The sequence below is a fragment of the Protopterus annectens genome, chromosome 9.part0 (assembly GCF_019279795.1).
Source record: "Protopterus annectens isolate FY-2018-M chromosome 9.part0, PAN1.0, whole genome shotgun sequence".
NCBI lineage: Eukaryota > Metazoa > Chordata > Ceratodontiformes > Protopteridae > Protopterus > Protopterus annectens.
Window position 1 is genome coordinate 1,069,851,227 of NC_056743.1, and position 20,380 is coordinate 1,069,871,606.

The window sequence follows — 20,380 nt, forward strand, 5'->3', positions numbered from 1 at the left end:
AACTGCCTTTTTCACATGTTTCAGTACCAAGATTTTCTCCTGGACGATTTACAGAAAAAGGTAGCCTCTTCTGAGCCTATTGATAAAAAGGCACTGCAGGATCATATACATAGCACTCAGCAGGTTAATAACCATTTTCTGCAGTGTGGGTATTATGCACTGGAAGCTTCATGTAGGGCAGCTATGACTGGGGCTGTAATACGTAGACATGCTTGGTTGAAGGATCAATCTTTGCCTGACCATGTTAAAGTAAAGTTACTGGATGCACCTTTGGATAAACAAAAGCTTTTTGGTGCTACTGCACAAGATGTATTGAAATCCATAGAGGAAAAAGCAAAGTCAGTACAGACAGTAAAGGATTTCCTTCAGGTTCAGCCACCCAGATTCAGCAGAAACTGGCCCTCAAAGAATTGGTCCTTCCCTGGCTCTGACAAGTTTCAAAGGGGAAAAAGCAGACGAGCCAGGGGTAGAGGACAACACCGAGGATCTTACAGAGGCCGCCAATGGCAACCTCCAAATCAAAGAAGTGGCGCAGACAGTTCAGCTGCACCACAGGGACAATCACAATGACTTCACTTTCGTACCGCCTACAAAGGTTCAAAGAGAAGCACCTTTGGGAGGAAAATTAGCATTATTCTCACAAAACTGGTATATCTTAACCAAAGACAATGGGATTCTGGATTTGATGAACAAAGGCTACAGATTCCACTTCCACACCTTACCAATAAGACAAGGCATGCCAAACCTGCCACATCATCAAAGGGCAGAGGCACTCTCTCAAGTTTCCAAGCTATTAAGTATAAAAGCAATAGAAAGGGTTCCTCCTCAGGAGCAAGGCCAGGGATTTTATTCAAGACTGTTCCTTGTTCCAAGAAAAGAAAACAAATGGAGACCCATACTGGACTTGTCAAATCTAAACACTTTTCTCATTGTGCCAAAGTTCAAAATGCTGACGTTGCAGCAGCTTCTTCCCATGCTGGGCAAGGGGTCTTGGCTGGTCACTCTGGACCTCAAGGAGGCATACCTGCATGTCCCAATCAGACAAAGCTGCAGAAGATACCTCGGATTTCTTGCAGGAACAGAGCATTATCAATTCTCAGCATTGCCGTTTGGCTTGTCTACTGCCCAGAGTGTTCACGAAATGCCTGGCATCAGTAGTGGCACACTGCAGACAGCAGGGGATTCAAATATACCCCTACTTGGACGACTGCCTCATACAAGCAGACAACAAACAAACCTTAAAAGGGAATTTGGACTATGTCATGCATCTACTGCAGGCCTTGGGATACACAGTCAACATTCAAAAGTCAAAATTACTACCATCCCAACAGATTACATTCCTAGGAGCCAAACTGGACACGGAAACACAAATGGCCTACCTCACAGAGGAAAAACAGCAGCTTTTACCAGAGTACTTCAAAGGCCTAGCAAGGCTTTCCCAGCTGACTGCAAGGAAAATCCTGCAGGCCCTCGGTTTCATGGCATCTTGTATTCTTCTGATACCTTTGGCAAGACTTCATATGAGAAAGCTGCAATGGTATTTAAAAAACTTATGGTCTCAACACAGCAACAGCCTAGAGGACATAATCCCACTTATTCCATGCCTGCAGAAGGAATTTCTATGGTGGGCTCAAGCCAGTCAACTAAACCAAGGCATGTCTTTCAACAGACCTCAAGCAGGCCAAATGATCACAACAGATGCCTCAGACCATGGATGGGGGGCGCACATGGAGGGCAGATGCATTCAAGGTCTATGGACGCCAAAGGAAAGACATCCGCATATAAACCAAAAGGAGATGTTGGCAGTGATACATGCCATCGAGACTTTCCAAAAATCACTACAAGAATGACATTTGCTAATAAGGACAGACAACACCACTGTCATGTGGTGCATAAACAAGCAGGGAGGCACTCATTCTTATCCCCTCTGCAGACTAACAATGCTTCTCTGGGAAAAATCCCTGAGCCTGAAGATACACTTACAATCCCAGTTTGTACCAGGCAAGGACAATGTACTGGCGGACAATCTGAGCAGAAACTTCATGGATCCACACGAATGGATGTTGCACCCTTACATTTTCTCTCAACTGACAAGGACATGGGGAATACCGGACGTAGATCTTTTTGCTTTCCACCTAAATCATCACCTGGAAAAGTTCTGCACAAGGACTCATCACCCTCTAGCTTGGAAAACGGATGCTCTCTCCTTCAGCTGGAATTCTCTAAAAATGTATGCATTCCCTCCTCTGCCTCTGCTGACCAAGGTGTAACTGAAAATAAAGGCAGAACCAACAGGCATCTTGATAGCGCCAGACTGGCCAAGGCAACACTGGTACCCACTGCTATTGACCATAACTCGGACCAAACCATGGCCTCTGACCCTAGGGCCCCTGCTCCTAACGCAACACAATTACAGGACTGTACATCAAGACCTGAAAACATTGCATCTGACAGCCTGGAGACTTCCATGACTTCAGCACCTAACTCTCTTTCCAAATCTGTTCGAGATCTTGCTGGAAGCACGCAGACCTTCCACCAGAAAAACCTATTCAGCCAAGTGGAAAAGATTCAGCATTTGGAATGCCAAAAAGGGTCAGGACACAGAACTACTGAGTATTCCTCAGATATTGGAATACTTGGCAGAACTGTTTCATACTGGGCTCTCATACTCCTCAATAAAGATTCATGCCTCAGCAATCTCAGCAAAATACAACTGTGACCCTCCAGTGTTTTCGCATCCTCTAAGACAGTTTTTAAGAGGGATAAAGAATATCAAACCTCCCAGAAAACAGCCAGTACCTGCATGGGACCTCAACTACATGTTGGAAAAACTAACTCTTCCTCCCTTTGAGCCAGCAGCATCCTCAGAAATGCAATTTCTTTCATGGAAGACTGCCTTCTTACTGGCAGTCACTTCTGCAAGAAGAGTTTCGGAGATACAGGCACTCATGGCAGTGCCCCCTTCCTCATTTTTCATCAAGACAGAGTCTCCCTAAGAACCAATCCTACATTCATGCCAAAGGTTATTATCAGGGTGTCTCTAAATCAAGCTATTCATCTGCCTACATTCTTCCCCAATCCTCAAAATAGGGGGGAAAAACTACTGCATACTTTGGACATACACAGACAACTGCGTTACTACTTGGACAGAACTAAGGCCACCAGAAAGTCTGACCAGCTGTTTGTAGCTTATGCTGCTGGAGTACAGGGAAAGGCAATCTCCAAACAAACAATTTCAAAATGGATTGGACATTGCATCAGATTTTGCTATTCTTTTCATGGAAAAGGTGTGCCAGCCAATATTAGGCCACACTCCACCAGAGCTTATAGCCACTTCCACAGCTTTCCTAAGAGGAGTGGCAACAAAGGACATTTTAGAGGCTGCTATATGGAGCTCCGTGCATACATTTACCAAGCACTACCACCTGCCGTTATACTCCAGATCCCGAGCAGGCTTTGCTTCGGCAGTCCTGCAGGGGATTATAGCTACACCATCCTTATCATAGTGCCTTCCACCCCCAGCTTGGCTATGGTATTCAACCCATATGTTATGACTGCAGCTGCATTCTTGAAGGACATAGTACAGTTTTGTACCTACCATAAATGTAGATGTCCGATAGATATGCAAACTGCAGTCGGATTTTCCCACCCTCCTACCCCTCTGTATCCTTCTGTTTGGGTCACTACCCCTCTTCCCTTCAGCTGGGGGTATTTCCTATGGTGTATCTGTTTATTACTATTGTGCATGCTTGGGATTATTTTTTTTTATCCATTTACAAAATTTAGCCTTCCTAAGTGGGCACCTGACATCTGGGGCAAGAAACACTGAAGAAGATGGCGTCGGCCGATGCCTTTATACTCCAGCCGTTGTGACGTCGGAGAGGAGCCGACACCGGACCCAGACTTTGGAATTCGGCCGACCGAGGGCTGCCTGAGGCAGGACAACCCATATGTTATGACTGCAGTTGCATATCTATCGGACATCTACATTTATGGTAGGTACAAAACTGTACTTTTTCTTCCCAAATTTCTTAAAAAAAGAGAGAGTATATGTTGCACCTGTTGAATATTCAAAAGCAGTTATGTTTTTATCTACATAGAACAAAAATTTGCAGGAAATCAGATCAATTACCCATCTCCTTTTTGGATTCAGGATTGGGTAAACCAGTTAGTAAAGTGACTTGGCCAAATGGTTAAATGACTGCATTTCCTTTGTTTACAGATAATTGGGTTGGTCTTTGCCAAAGCCTATAAATGCTCAATCCACCAGATCTGTGGCAACTTCTGTATTTTTATCCAGATGTTCCTTACAAGATATTTGTGCAGCTGCAACTTGGGCTAACGCTCATACCTTTATCCTTCCTTAGAGTCCTCCCAAGATTTAGGTAACTGGGGACTCTGTCCCATTGAGGAATGAATGAAAATGACATCGGATAAAAAGAAGTTGTGTATTTACCGTAATGTTCTATGTGTGTTGTCCGTTTTCATTCCTCAACTCCCCTCCCTGCAACCCCATACCAATTTGACTTCTGGAAGAAGATGATAAAGGAACTAATGTGAAGTTGTTCTATCTCGCCGTTACTGATGGGTTTGGAGCCGATCCTCGGCTCAGAGTTGGCCAATTACAAAAGCTCGAGGTCTAAAGCCAGCTCGAGGTCAGATCCCTATCTCATGATGCACTACGAACCTACCTCAGATCTAGTTTGCCACTGCAACTGATCGGAGGCATCAACTTCGCTCGGGCTAGTATAATTGTTTTTTTTTTTTTTTTTTTTGCTTCTGTTAGAGCAATATATTAGCCTATTGCTATACCTTTTGTGGCTTAGAATTTTCTTTAGTTACTGAAATTCTCAGAGTTGCATTTAGTCAGCTGGTAGGCTTAAATTTTATTTTGTAATCTCTTGGGCCTTGTAGCCTATTTTCCTTTTGAGTGTTCCCTATCCCATAGGTTGTTAGAAATTTGAATAATTGCTAGTTTAATTGCAGTCTACAGTTGCTATAAGACTATCTTTAATAGTTTAGTGTGTGTATGTGTATAGTTATATAGTTAGTCTAACAGTTTTGCTCTGTCGTTAAGAATAGCTTTATCTTGTGTTTTGGTCAAATAACTGTAAATTATCTAAGTATGTCAGTTCCAAAGAAAGAAAAGGCAAAATCTGGGTTTAAAAAGTGCCCCAGATGCGGGCTGAAAATGTCAATTACGGATGGGCGCACAGACTGTATTTATTGCCTACGTGAAGTCCATCTTCAAGAGAATTGTGCCATTTGCCACTCATTCAGTTCTAGGGTACTGATGGAGAGAAAAAGAAAACTGCTAGGTAGAGGATTGCTTAAATTCTCATTTCAAGAGGACTTGGAGAAACATTCAAAACCTCTAAGTTCCAAAGGAAGTTCACCAACACCTAAGTTGAAACCTAGTAAGTTGACTGCCTTGGTTCCAAGGTCCTCGGAACTGATGGCTACTTTGAGTAGGAGCCGGTCCCCTGTATTGCAGCCAGTATCTCCTACTTTAAAATCGCCGATCCTTCAGTCGGTGGCTTCCTCGACTCACTCATCTCGGGCCTCTAGTAGGCTTTCTGATTTGGACGTGGATCGCATTGTGAAGAGGCTTCTTCAGGTACTGACCTTTGTTAAAATTTTATCAGCTCAAACACCCGGTGCTTCGGAGCCAATGCAACCCCTTCCACCTTCTACGATTCCTCCTCCAATTCCCTTTGAGGTTTCGGAGCTGGAGAGCTTGGAGCCGATGGTTGTGTAGCCTATGGGACCGATGCCTGCTGCAGGATTGTCAACTCCTACTGCCCTGCTACCTTCGATTTCAACTGGTTCTCGGAGCCAACACTCTCCGGTCGAGTCCTGGGAGGATAGTCTGACCAACTTGTCAGTTCTGACCTTACCTCTCTGGGCATCGGCTCGGGTGAGCTTTGTTCCGACTTCTGGCTCGGAGCTTCCGGCTCTGGCACCAAGGGGGGTCTGCGGTGTTTTCGAAACCAGGGATTGTCTTGGGTTGGGACCAGGGAGCCTTTGAATCTGAGGAGGGTGTTGTCAGTGCCGACAACCACATCATCGGTTCCAGCAGCTCCTCCCCCTAAAATACTGGTCTCTGCCTCTTCTACACACACTCCACTTAAGCGTAGAAATCCTGAGCCTCAGGACACCCGATTTGGGTGAACTTTGCTTTTCTGAAACCTCTCCAGAAGTTCCCACTGAAGAGGTACCCAGAAAGCAGACTTGCAAGAGGAAGCATCTTGATTCTCCCCAAGAGTTGCTCACTTCTGGCACAGACTTAGATAAGTCAGAAGGGTTCCCACGGTCCTCCTCTGAGGGTATCTCCTTTGCAGATATCCTGGAGATCCTGAAACAGAGAGGTGGCTGGAAGTCCCTTAACCCTTCTGAGGATGTCTGTACTCCTGAAGACTTTCGGATCTCAGCCCTCCACCTCTTGGGTGTCACCGCCCCTTGATGAGCTAGTTGAATTGCTCATTCGCAGGGCTGGGAGGCTCCAGACACAACTGAACCTGTTCCTCGGAGGCTAAATAAGTTTATTGCTTGCCCTCTAGACAAGAACTTCTTATGCAAAGGCATGCCTGTTAATGCCATGGTGGTGGCAGCAGCCACAAAGAAGGAAAGTTCGGAGACTTCTACTAATGTCCATCCTCCTAATAGAGATTCTAGGCTCATGGACGGGTATGGGAAGCGTATGTTCAGTTCAACGGCCTTTGTTCGTTGAACTATGTTACCCATTTTACTAGACTGCAAGGGGATCTCCTGAAAGAACTAGGAGATGCCTTACAAGGTTCAGTAGTGGCGGGAGTTTCAGATCAGGTTACTGCCCATCTCTCTACCTTAACTTCCATTGCAGACTCATCCATGAGCCTACTCTCCTACGCGATAGATGGAACGAGCAGAGCTGCAGGTACAAGAATTGCCCTCTGGCATCATTCCTGGATGTGATTGTGTTCCTTTGCGGAACCCTTTAAGTCTTTCTTTATTAGCACCCCATTTGACGGTTCAACCCTCTATGGATCTAAGAAAAAACATTTGAAGGTGGTGTCCAGTAACACAAGATACCAGGTGTCCTCAATAAAAATGCTTTAATGCAAAGCCAAAATCCACAGCAGCAACAAATACAATTTGCGAAAAGCAGCACAGCTGCAAGAGCAGAATGTTGGATGATAAGCGCTTTCGTCTGCTACCATAGTAGACTTTATCAAATCTACTGCTGCCTTACACAGGTGTAGTTAATCAGTACAATTAACACCTTAAGAAGTTTTAAAGACATAGTACAATCAACATAGCTCACTTTTATAAATATTGTTAGCCCAGTTGCCACCCCTGGCTTTTTTCATCACCACTTCAAGTATACCAAATTTGTAGCCAGAAAATGACCCACATATAAGGGAATGTCTATAAAGGGCATTGTTCGTGTTGAGTGTTAATGGCATACAAGTGTTCATACACCCTCTTCTTCAGGGCTCTTTCCATTTTACGCACGTGGTATGCTTTACAACCAGTGCAAACAGACAAATAAACCAGTCCTACGATGGTACAATTACCCCCCACTAACCTAACTTTGTGGACTGGGTCCCCCAAGGTGAGCTTAAATGGCAGCTTTGTTTAAATGCCTAGTACCCACCAGGCTTAAATGACAGTTTGTCTTTAAAACCAATTTTAATAGAGAGGGCTGCTAAGTTATGGCATTTTATTTTCATTTTCTTTTTTACTATTTGTATGTTGATTGTACTATGTCTTTAAAACTTTTTAAGGTGTTAATTGTACTGATTATTTGACTACACCTGTGTAAGGCAGCAGTAGATTTGATAGTCTGCTATGGTAGCAGACAAAAGCACTTATCCAACATTCTTTTCTTGTAGCTGTGCTGCTTTTCGCAAATTGTATTTGTTGCTGCTGTGGATTTTGGCTTTGCATTAAAGCATTTTTATTGAGGACACCTGGTATCTTGTGTTACTGGACACCGCCTTCAAGTGGTCGTTTTTCTACAGTTCCTTGGTTCCATTTATTTACCCACTGTGATTTTGCTGCCTCTATGGATCTAAGGTTAAGGAGACTCTTACTAGGAGTGAGCAGGATGGTAAGACTCTGTCTGCCGTAGGAGTCTGTTTTTCCACCCCTACTAGATTCTACCCCAAAGGGAGAGGTGGTGATAAGATGTGGTTACATAAATCCCAGGAATCTTACAAAGACACTCATGGTGAATCCCCCTCCAGAGGCAGGGGGGGGGGGCTGTGGAAGACACTGACTTCGTGGCAGAGGAGGTCTGCAAAGTCAGTGAGATGGGGATCAGTTCCTTGGGAAACCCTATCAGTGCTCCTGAGAGGAGGCCCAACTGTTCACCTCTGGAGGTAGTCTGGGAATGCCTGTCCTTGTACCCAGACGCCTGGCTAAAAATCACAAAAGATACCTGGGTATGAAGCATTATTTCCAAGGGATATTCAATACCTTTTGCTGCATTCCCCTCCTCTAGTCAAAAAAATACCAGATGTTCCAACCAGTCACAGGGAACAAGCAGCCCTAGAGATTCAAGTGTTGCTTCAAAAAAGAGTCATTCAGCCAGTCCCAGCAGACCAAAGAGGATCTGGTTACTTACTCAAGGTTCTTTAGTACCAAAGAAAACGGGACTGGAGGTCCATTCTGGACCTCAGCAGATTAAACAAATCAGTAAAAAAGACAATGTTCCCGATGGTCACGCTTCACTCAATTCTCCCCTTTCTGAGGAAAGACAATTGGATGCTCTCGATAGATCACCAGGATGCGTACTGCCATATCAAAGTGGACAGGCCATCCGGAGATCACCTACGCTTCTGACTGGGAGCCAGTCATTTCCAATTTTGAGCTCTGCCCTTTGGTCTCACAACATCCCCCAGAGTGTTTACCAAATGCATGGCAGTAGTGATGGCTCACCTGAGACTATCTGGATTCCAGGTGTTTTTATATTTAGAAGACTGGCTTCTCACTGCCACCACCAGACATCAACTTATTCAGGTGACAAACAGGACAGTAAACCTTTGCCAGCAATTGAGATTACGATAAACTCAGGAAAATCTGCCTTATTGCCATCGCAACAGATTGTTTTTATAGGAGCAGAACTAAACACGGTCATTCTAACTTTAACCCTACCTCCAGAAAGAATTCAAAATCTAAGAAATCAGATGTTGGACATTCTTCTGATCATGAGAGCTCCAGTGTCAAAGATCCTCAAATTGCTAGGCACCATGGCTTCAGCCATAATCACTGTTCTTCTTGGCAAGATGCATATGAGAATACTTCAGTGGCTTCTGTTCACCCAGTGGTCTCATCAAGAACTACCAATGACTGATCAGATATTAATAACGGACTCTTGCAAGAAGGATCTTCGGTGGTGGATAACTTCGCACCATGTGATTTTAGCTCGACCATTTGTATTACCCCCTCCTATAGCCACAGTGACCACGGATGCTTCTCTGGTAGGGTGGGGGGCATTACCAGTGAAGAACAGCTCAAGGTATGTGGAATCAACACGAGATTCGCCTGCATATCAATGTTCTGGAGATGAGAGCTGTTCTCCTAGAGTTGCAGTTCTTCCAAGACTCTCTTCCCCTAGGAACAGTTGCTGTACAATTGGAGGACAATATGTCTAGTCTGGTACATAAACAGGGGGGACCAAGTCTTATCCCCTTTGCCGAGAGGCCCTAAGTGTTTGGAAATGGGCGACTTCTACCCAGCGCTTTGATAGCAACACATATCCCAGGGAAGTCCAAAGTGATAGCAGACAGACTGAGCAGAGCAATACTCTTGCCGCACGAGTGGTCTCTGAATCATCAAGTGCCGGAAAGGATCTTCCGCAGATGGGGGCCAGCCTTGCTGCAATCTCTTTGCAACCCCAGCCAACACCAAATGCAGTAACTACTTTGCCCTAATTCCCCCGCTAGGGAAAACCCCAAGGGATGCACTTGTGCACGATTGGCCCCTGGGCCTTCTCTATGCCTTTCCTGCAATACCCCTGATAACCCAAAGTGTTGCAGAAAGCAAAGTCTCTGGCCAGAACTTTGATCTTAATAGCCCCATTCTGACCTTGGCAGATTTGATTCCCTTTCCTTCAGCCTCATCTACTGGAAGAGCCTTGAATCCTGGACCCAGTGCCAGATGATCTGACTCGCACCTCAGGAACTCTTCACCCCTCTCTGCAGTCCCTCAAACTGACAGCTTGGCTGCTCCAATTCCAAACATAGCCAGGTTTCCTAACCTTTCAACAGAGGTTAAACACATTTTGACAGGCTCTCATAAGCTGTCTACACAAAAAATGTACCATAGCAAGTGGAGGAGATTCGCTATTTGGGTGTCTCAAAATTAAGTAGATCCTTATTTGGCTCTTGCTTCTGCCATCCTAAATTTCCTTACTAAACATTTCAATGAAGGTGCTGCTGCAACTAAAATTAGGGTACAGTTGGTAGCTATTTCCAATTTTCATTTGGGTTTAGACTCTTCAAATATTGTCTCAAGTATTCAAAGCCTTTTCAAAAGGCACTTTACATCTAAGACCACCAGTCAAAACGCCCTCCATGCCTTGGAAATTGAACCTTGTTCTTTCCAGCATTATTTTATCCCCTTTTGAAGCAGCGTCATCATGTGACCTTAAATACCTTTCTTGGAAGACTTTATTTCTAATGACAATAACCTCTGCTTGGAGGATTTCCGAGTTACAAGCTTTGACTATCAAACCCCACTATCTAATTTTTCATAATGACAGAGTTTCTTTGAGAACAAATCCCCTCCTTTTTACCCAAAGTTTGCTCAGAACTAATCTCAATCAAACTATTGCATTACCTGTTTTTTTCCCCAGTCATATAAACAAATTGGGATACATGCTTCACAAACTTGATGTGCAGAGACAACTACGATTTTATTTGGACAGAACCAAACAGTTCAGGAAAAATTAAGTTGTTTCCTTCCTTCTCAGAAGCTAAGAAAGGTGATCCATTGTCTAAAGTCACCTTATCCAGATGGTTATCAGACTGCATTGCTTTCACGTACACTTCTACGAATAATTCTTTACCACAAAGGATAAAGGCTCATTCCACCAGATCTGTAGTCACTTATTCAGCCTTTTTTGCCAAAATACCTTTAGACTCTATCTGTGCGGCTGCCACATGGTGTAGACCTCATACATTCATCAACCATTATAAAGTGGATAAGGCCTCCAGGGACAGGACCTTTTTTGGTTCTGCGGTTCTGAGAAACATTCTCCCCTGAGCCACCCGAGAAAGATGGTGCTTGTGACTCTACCCATCAGTAAGAATAAACTGCGAGATAGAACAACTTCACATAAAGAAGTTATGTACTTACCATAACGTTCTATGTGGGTTGTTCATCTTGCCTTTATTCTTACATCCCACCTTACTTAACCCCCTTCCAGTTTACTAGGGGTCCGAGAAGTTTGAATTGGAATTTTGTTCTGATTGAGTGGCATAATGATTGCTTTAGTTAGCAGCAAACGAGATCTGAGGGATGTTCGTAGTGCATCATGGGGTAGGGATCTGTCCTCGAGCTGGCTTTAGACCTCGAGCTTTTGTAGTTGGCTGACTCCGAGCCGAGGATAGGCTCCGAACCCATCAGTAAGAATAAAGGCGAGATGAACAACTCACATGGAACGTTATGGTAAGTACATAACTTTTTTTCCTTTATTTGAGCTCAGATACTATTGTCTCATTTCCTTGTTTGTAAATTATTATATCGGCTAAAAGATCAGTAAACAATATCTGAGGTATGGTAAGGGAAGAGCTTGAGAGTTTGCGTTTTGTGAGCTGGAAAAAGCAGCCGAGTCAGATCAGAAGCCATTTGTTGAAGAATGAAAACTGATAACGCAGATAGAACATTATGGTGAGTATGTAACTAATTTTCTTTTCTTTCTTTTTTTTTATTGGAAGAGGTTTTCTAGATGGTTCCTAACTGATGTCAGAGGGGCCAGTATGGTGACTTCTCAGGTTTTGAAATGTGTAATCTCCTCATTGATGGTTTATCTTGACCATTTCAAGGTGCATCCTCTGGCCATCTCAGCTTTTCTGTCCATGAATCCCCCAGTTTTGTGGTCAGTCTGAGGTGGCTATTGCATTTTAGACTCCCTTGAAAGCAAATTCCTCCTCCGTGGGATCTCAAGTTTATTCTTTAAGACATGATTTTCTTCACTTCAACCTGCCTTTCATACTGATTTGAAGTTCATCACATGGAAAACTGTTTTGCTTATGGCTCTAACTTCTGCAAAGGAAATCTGAGCTGCAATCTCAAGGTGGGCCAACTATATCTGATTTTCCGCAAGGACAGGGTTGCTTTACACACTAATTTATCTTTTCATGCCAAAAGTTGTTTCTGAACTTATCCTGAATGAAGCTGTCAATCTTATTTTCTTTCTGGAAACTTAAAAACATGGGAAAGAAGATTTTGGATGTGCACCGGCAGCTCAGGTACTACAGTGACAGGACAAAAACCTTCATGAAAGCTGAACTGTGTTTCATTTCCTATTCTAGTGCTATGAATGGTCACCGTGTTTCTAAGAAAATAAATGCTTGCTGGTTCTCTATTTATTTGCTGTTGCTTCCACTATGATAACTCTGTTTCAGGCAAGGTTAAGGCACATTCCACCAGATTTCTTATCCTGTTTGTTGAGATATTGGAAAAAAGTGGATTCTAGAACCATTCTAAAAGCAGCAGACTGGTCCAATGTTCATATCTTTATAAAGCACTACAAACTGGATTCTTTCTCATGTTCCAGAACAGGCTTTGCAAGGACCATTCTTCAAGATCTCCTGGATCCTCATCTTTTCTTGTCCCAGGTTAGGGTAAGCGTTGGAAATCTACCCATGTGCCAGTGAGGCAGTGTGAATGATCAAAATAGTGCATTTGTATAAGTGACAGCAGCCAACCACCCACCACCCCCTTTATTATGTAGTTCAGTGGCATGCAACCTTGTTAGTTGGCTTTGGTTCTTTCCTATATTTTTGCTGCAAATTTGATTAGTTTCAGGCTACCATTTCTTCTGGTCTTTGATTCATCCTACTTGGCACTATAAGCCTAAATAACTGACTTTCTGTCACAGGGGCCAGGCTTCCCCGATTGGAGGGGCTTAGCCAATGCCCTATCACAGTCTGAGGAGGAGATTCTGGAAAGCTGCCAGAAGAACCCATATGCTACTGCGGTAGTGTGAAATTTGAGCACCTACTGTTAGAGGTAAATAGGATTCATGTAATTGTAGTATTCTCTGTGTGGGCTGCTTTCTTTTTTTTTTTTTTTTTTTGTTAATCATAAAGTAAGTTTTTGTAAAATATATTTGCTTTGTTTGCTGCAGGATAAAAGATCAGTTAAAAAGAGGGAAAGAATAATTTTTGCTGTATTGTCTTCTATGGTAAAAGAATAGCTAAATAGACTAATTACTGTCTATTCATTTTTAGATCAGGACCTCTTTGGTTTCCTGTACATCATCTAATGTCGAAGATTTTGCTTTCTATTGACTTTAATTCATGCATGTAAGCCTTCAATTGCATGGCTTAAAATGTACTTCCTTTGTGAAATAATACTGATATAGACTTATTGTCTGTAGCTGTAGATTCTTTCTCACTGACCAGTTCTTATCGCACAGATCTTGTTCATTTCTGACAAATATGACCTCATTAGGTCATAGCTTCTGTTCTGCACTGTCTCCTTGTCTTCTCCACTCCTTCCTCAGTTTTCCTATACAACAAAAAATTGGTAGGGATAGAGTTGTAGGAAAGTAGCATATTTGTTTTTCTGTTCAGGTAACTTGTATTTATTTGCACTTTCAGGTCATTCTAAATATCTGGATGATGCTCTTGCTGATTGGAAGAAACTCATTAATTCTGTGTACTGTGTTCCTGCAGTTCGTAACACAGAACAGACCATAGCGTCCATTCATATCTTGGCAGCTCTGTATAGGCTGATTGGACGGGTAAGCATCTTTAGTCGGACAGCTTTTCTGTGAACAAAGTATTTTATTTTATTGCAAGATGTATTTTTTAATGTTGACATTTTAGCGAATCTCAGTTGAACGAGATTCATTTTCCGTAGAAGCTGGTACTTGACTAAGGGCTTTAAGAGGCAAACCTTAATTTATTTCTTGGAGTTTGTTTGCTTTTATGGTATGTATGAGTTTGCTGTAAAATTCAGTTTGGTACTGTGTGTTGGGCTTTCCCACCTGTAGTGAATGACAGAAGCAGCTAGACTTTTTCAACAGTCTTACCTCATGGGTAGACCAATGAAAGTCTTATGCTAAAAGGTCTACCAAGGGAGTGGGGAAGAGCATTTCATTAAATGCACATTTGTCTTAGTTTTCAAATATTTTTTACATGCCATAGATGACAGAATTGAATATGGGTAAGACAGATGTTTAAGATTTGACTTTCTTATTGGGAACTGGCACATTTTCTGGGAAGACCATGGAGGGGACAGACTTGTACAATTTGATGTGTTCAAAGTACAGCAGAAGAAAACCAAGTTCTATAAATTTGTATAAAATAGGCTTAGAAAACAATATGAATTCCTTTGAGAAGGTCCATAGAAAATCCACAAATAGTGAAAGCAGAGATCCACATTTTATGCAAGACTTGGAGAGGTGTAATAAGGCCTGAACTGTGAGCAACAAGCTTTTAATCAAAAATGAAAGAAGAGAGATTTTTTTCATTTCTGCTTACAAATTTAAGTTGTAGTTATAGTGACCTGTGTGGTGTTACTGCTTCATACTTTTTTTTCTTTTTCCACGTTTTCTTGCCAAAAAAAGTTATCGGTGTGCATTTTTTAGTTTGCTCTGAGAAAGGCCTTTTAGCTTAATTTGCAGTTGTGTAACAATTGTGTTTCTATGTTGTACACTTCTGTCTCCACAAGTAGAATTACTTAAACCTAGCTCTTTGTATTTCTAACTCTGTTTGGCCTTTATCTTTAAGTTTCATTCACAGTTGTGGCAGAAACAATTGCCAGATCTGAGCCTTTAGTCATTCATTACTGTATTTTTCCCATAAACAATGTTACCATTTAATTTTTGTATAGTCTGGTCCTTAAACTACTAGAATGTTCAGTAGTGACAGTTTTGTATTTTTTACTCCAGGATTTGAGATTCATTGGTTTTACAGTGTTTATATTCCAGTTTTACACCTACATTTTTATATTCTATGTATCAACAGTGCTTACTATTCCCCTGTTTTTTGTACTTGCCCCTCCCCTTCACTGAGATGTTATGCTTCAGTTTCTGAAAGAGTTCCGGTATTAGCCTTCCCACCATTGTTTTCCATAGATCCATGATACTGTGTTCACCCAGCCAGCAAACAAGTATTGCTTTTGAGTAAACATTCTTTACTACATATTGTCTTCTGTTCGTTGTTCCAAAACTCAGGAAAGCTTAGCATCTTAGCCTCTGCTCCAGATGTGTTTTACTTGTATCCAGTACCACCCAGGCAAAGCTAAGTACTTTTGATTACCAAGTCACGCTTAGGTTTTTTTTGAGTGATTGCTACTGTTTCCCTCTTCCTGTCACTGTTAGTGCTGTAAGATTGTTGAAATCATGTTTAGCAAAGGATTTCCAGCTAGTTATCTAATTGATTTTTGGTAGCATTGCATTTGTGGGTCTCTTCTATTATGCTTTTACTTTAGGAGGACTGGGTTTTATTCATCTTGTGGCAGGAGATGTTTGCCTGGTCTATGAGAGATGAGAAACGTACCAAAGGGCTCATGGTGTAGCCATTTTATTGCTCAATGCGCTTAGTTAGTATTACATTTATTCTGTGCTGCTGTAAATTTGGCATGTTTGTGCTGAGGTTCTGTCTGAGAAATAGTTGTTTATGCCCTGTAAGTGACAAACACCGAAAAAGCAAAATTTCCCTATAGAATGGTCCTTAAAACTATACTCTAAAGTAGTAAATATAGAGCAAATACTTGTGTGCTGACAAATGTAGGGCAACTAGTTGGTCTTTGAGTGGATATACCTATAGATATAGTATAATTCAGTATTGTGTAACCCTTTAAAGTTTTTGGAATTTAGTATTGTTTAGCATAATCTGCCCAATAATACCACCCTTATTAGTTTCCACCAACAAAGCATCCTTAACCTTCCAACCGTAGTACACCATGCCCTTGTAGTCAATCAGTCAAATTACTAGACAGCATCGATATGCAATTTCCCAACTTCTCTAGACAGCTTGGTGGATATATAGACATCTTGAGGCAATGTAGCAATTGTCTCAAGTTTACCGACAGTTACTTAACCCTTAAAGAACAGGCACATTATGTGAGAGGCGTACTTAACACAGTGACACAGGAGGCTAAACTCTGGCATAAAAGCACGCACACAATTTTCAAAACAGTGCACACAATACAGACTAATGAATGCTGTGGCACTTAAAAGCAATATTCCTAAACTGCCTTTAGGCAAAGCTTTGCCTTTGCGAGCCCAAAGGCACTTTTGGGAAAAAGCACTTAACACATGCACACGCACGCACACACACACACTTGCTCACTCAATGGAGCCCTAAACACTAAGTCCCTAAGACAAGTAAACACTTCCCAGGACTCTTGTCATAGTGGACTCCATTGTTAGTCATACTCATACCCCTCTACCCAGGCTAAACAAGGAGAAAAGTTAGTTGCTTATCTGGAGCCAGGCTCTGCCAAATCACAAACTCAGGTCATTTCACCGTAGGTACCTTTGTGATTTTACCAGTCCATGCAGGTATAAATGACATGGGATGTACTTCCCTGGACTATATCAAGAGATATTTTGGAGCTCCTCAGGCTGTTATGAGCCTATCATTGAGCAGCATATTTGCATTACCAAGGATGATGCCACAATACGAGCAAAAGATGATCAATTTTAACAATTTTGTGTCTTTCTGGCATCACTGTAAGGGGAGCTAATATTTGTAAGCTTGGGAGGACATGGTTATCGGATGATATTGCTTTGCAGTCTGTTGAATCTCCTCCAACATAAGAGCCTTCCGGAAGGTCTAACACAAATGCTTGATGCCAAAGCTTAGCTCAAAACCCAATACCAAGAAATGCAGTGTAGTACTTTTTGTGAAGTCGACCACCCTTGTTAATGACCCCCTCGAAACACCCTTAAAAGTTGATTCACTAGTCAGGGAAATGGCAACTCTTGTAGATAGTAAGCTAACCTTCAAACAATATGCATCCAAGGTAGTAAGAATTCTTTCATGTTGCTCAGCTTATAAATAAGGGCATGGCATCTGTGTCCTGAGAGGTCACTGTATCACTGCTCTTGCCACTCATAAGACCCTTCACAGAGTGTAATGCCACCTTTATGTGCCTGACCAGACTCCTGCAACAGCTGGAATGTACACAAAGGTTCCTTTTGAAAAGAATACAGAGTAAGCACAATATCCTACACTGATCACCTCTTTGGAGAGGTGATCTTTGCCTAGTGTACAGGGCATTTTTGGACCATGTTTTGATTAACCTTTTGCACATCTGCAAAACAAACAGCATCAGAACTACTAAATTTTGCTTGCGGCATAAATAGGACATGTGGGAGAGACAGATGTTTCTCAGAATTTCCATTCTGTGGAACAAGCTCCCCATCCATGTGAAAGAGTTCCTCACTAATCCTGTTTAAGCACAACTTGGACCAATGGATGGGTAATCTGAGATTTACCTGTAGTCTGGCTCCTTATTCTCTGATGGGCAGAGGCAGTCATTAAATCAACCCTGTATAAATCAAATTTGCTGGGTCGCATTTGAGTTGCATGACGTGGCTTAAAATGGCCCTGGTGAGAATTAACCTAATATACAACTATGAGCATAGAATCACAGATTTTGTTCTTTGAGATATCTGTCTGTAGCCCTGCCTTTTAACATTTGCAAGCCCCCTGAATGTGAGGTTGCAGTCTTTCTATGTTAATTGCATGAGCTGTATTATAAATGTGCATCATGTGCTTGCTCGTATTTTTTTTTGCCACTTACTAGTTTGACAGTTGTTGCAAATGTTCATCTTGGCAGGGATGTGTTCTGTCTGCCTGTGTATCTGTCCGTGTGCATTTTTTTTTGGTTTGAGATAAATTTTCTACACGTTAATGTCCTTGTGCTCCAATGACATCCCACTGGGAGTATCAACAGGTGCTTTTGTGACTTTTTAGATTGCAGTGAAGGACTTTCATTTAAACTGCTTTCTCCTTTGTGATAGGATCAGGAAGGACCATGATTTCACTGTTTGACCAATGTGCTAATGAAAGTCCTACAGTTTGCTTTCAGGCCGCATTTGATAAGAGCAGGATAAGTCTCAAGGCAGAACACTTGTGGAAACGAAAAACATAAAAAAGAAATGCTTTCTTTCCTTGAAAGTTGAAAAAACATCAATTTGAGCTGAGCTGACTAAAAATACTGGTTTGAATGCCAAATCCTTCAGAGCTTTCCTGCTGCCAAAGAATATGCTCCTTTTAGGCTTTTGAGGATCAGTTTGCTTGTGTTGCTCCTTTGTTGGGCAGGTAAATTCCCTTTGGGGTGGGAACTTCCAGTTTAAACATTTCATATGATGTTTTCCATGTCATTATTCCTTACAGTAGGGTCTTTGATCCGACATCGGATCCAAGCTGGCAAGTTTAGCTTAGACAGATCCAAGGATCAAGCTCTCCCTCTCCCGTAATCCCCATGCTGCCCTCTAACCCTTAGATCTTGTTTGCCACATTATAAGGAACGTTATCCTTGGCTCTCACTCAGATAAGTGCTTTCCGTACCTGTTTTCAGCTTAGTTTAAAACTAGTGTAAACTTAGTTTAATTTTAGGCTTAAACTTTAGTGTTAACAGTTTCTTTACCTCCCCTCCCTTATACATCCTAGCTTTTTGGCAGGGTAGTTCCCCATTTTGTAAGTTAGGCGTTTGGCGCCCTTTTCTCTTTACTGTTTTTAGTTTTTCTTAGGGTAGTGCTACTGTGTTTTCATACTTTGGTGTTTATTCTTCCAGTTATGTCTGAGAAACCCTCCGCATTTAAGAATCACTCCTTGTGCAGTCAGAATATGCCCAATTCCTACTTCCACAATGAGTGCTTGTATTGTTTAAAGGCTCTTCACCTGGAGGTGTGACATTTGTGCCGCATTCAACCCCAGGGCCTTAGCGGAGAACTGTAATATGTTACTGCTTAAAGGTATGGTTCAGGGAGTTCCTTATGTTTCTCCTACTAAGCCTTCCTCTTCTGATCCCAAATGGAGGGCCCTTCCCGTTCTTTTGGTGGTGTCAACATAACCTAGGCTGTTTGATCCTAGATCTCTGCATCCAACTCCAGCCCAGGCTACCTCGGATCAGAGATCTTTGGATCCTAGATCTTTGGACTCTTCTACCAGATCCAGGGCCTCTAGCCTCAGATCCAACCAGTTCGTCGGATCTGATTGCTTCAACTTCTTGGCCTTCAGATCCAACAGGCTTGCCAAGTCCTCCTATAGTTTCTGCTTTGCCTCGATCCTCCAGGCATTTGTTTCAATCAGCTCCTATACATCAGAGCCAAACTCCAGAGCGTAGACGCATCTGCGGAGTCCAGGATTAGATCCCCAGCCAAGTCTTACTCACTCCTCCACTTCCTTCAGATCATCTAGGAACTTGTTACCATCGAATATGGAAAGGATGATGGGGAGCTTCCTCAAAGCCCAGATACAGTTGGGGCTTCTGACGTAGCCTTTCCCATCCCAGGTCACCATTCTCTTCTGACTCCAAGGATACACATGGTCAGATCCTGACAGTGCCGAGTATTTCATTTTCCTTGACTACTTCAGGGTCCCTGGCCTGCTCTGTTCCCCCACTGTCGGACTAGAGTGGGCCCCAGGCCAGAGGGGTCGGCGCTGGCTCCATGGGGACAGGGTCTGGCTTGGATCTTTTGGACTGATCCCTCTCCCTGCGGGCCTGTGACCTAGAGAGCTCTAGTCTGGTATTGTCTGGGGGTTGCAGTGCTGTCTCAGGTCCATGCTTCCTTTCTGGATGGCCTCGCCCTCCAGGAGTGAGGATGAGACCTCTTCCAGCCCGTCGGCCTTCAGGGTGGTAGAGAGGACCTTCTCCAGGACTGGAGGGACATCTCCCTCTCCTCCAGGTCCACCCCTGTCCTTTTCTATCTTGGGTGATGAGGCCTCTTATCCTGCCCAGGGTAAGCCCCTCTTTTACTAGCCTTCAGGGGGTTTCCTTCCCTCTTGGGGTCTCCGCATCTTCAGAGTCCTCCCTGGAGCCCCCCATGGAGGAGGCACATTGTAAGAAAAAGTACAAGAGGAGGTACTTAGACTCTCCCATAGAGTTCCTCACAGAGGACACTGACCACAATGAAGGAGACTAGTCCCCCAGACCTCCACACGACTGTCTCCTTTGGGGACATCCTTGAGATCCTGAGGCAAAA

The 20,380-nt window shown here is 42.9% G+C and overlaps 1 protein-coding gene across 1 annotated transcript in view; it reads left to right on the plus strand.

Moving 5' to 3' along the window:
• ESPL1 (extra spindle pole bodies like 1, separase) overlaps positions 1 to 20,380 on the plus strand; it is a 2,570,648-nt gene that overhangs the window by 852,936 nt on the left and 1,697,332 nt on the right. The window contains exon 11 of the mRNA XM_044083892.1: positions 13,815 to 13,957. Within this exon, the coding sequence (XP_043939827.1) occupies positions 13,815 to 13,957 (143 nt within the window). The remainder of the gene's footprint in view (positions 1 to 13,814; positions 13,958 to 20,380) is intronic.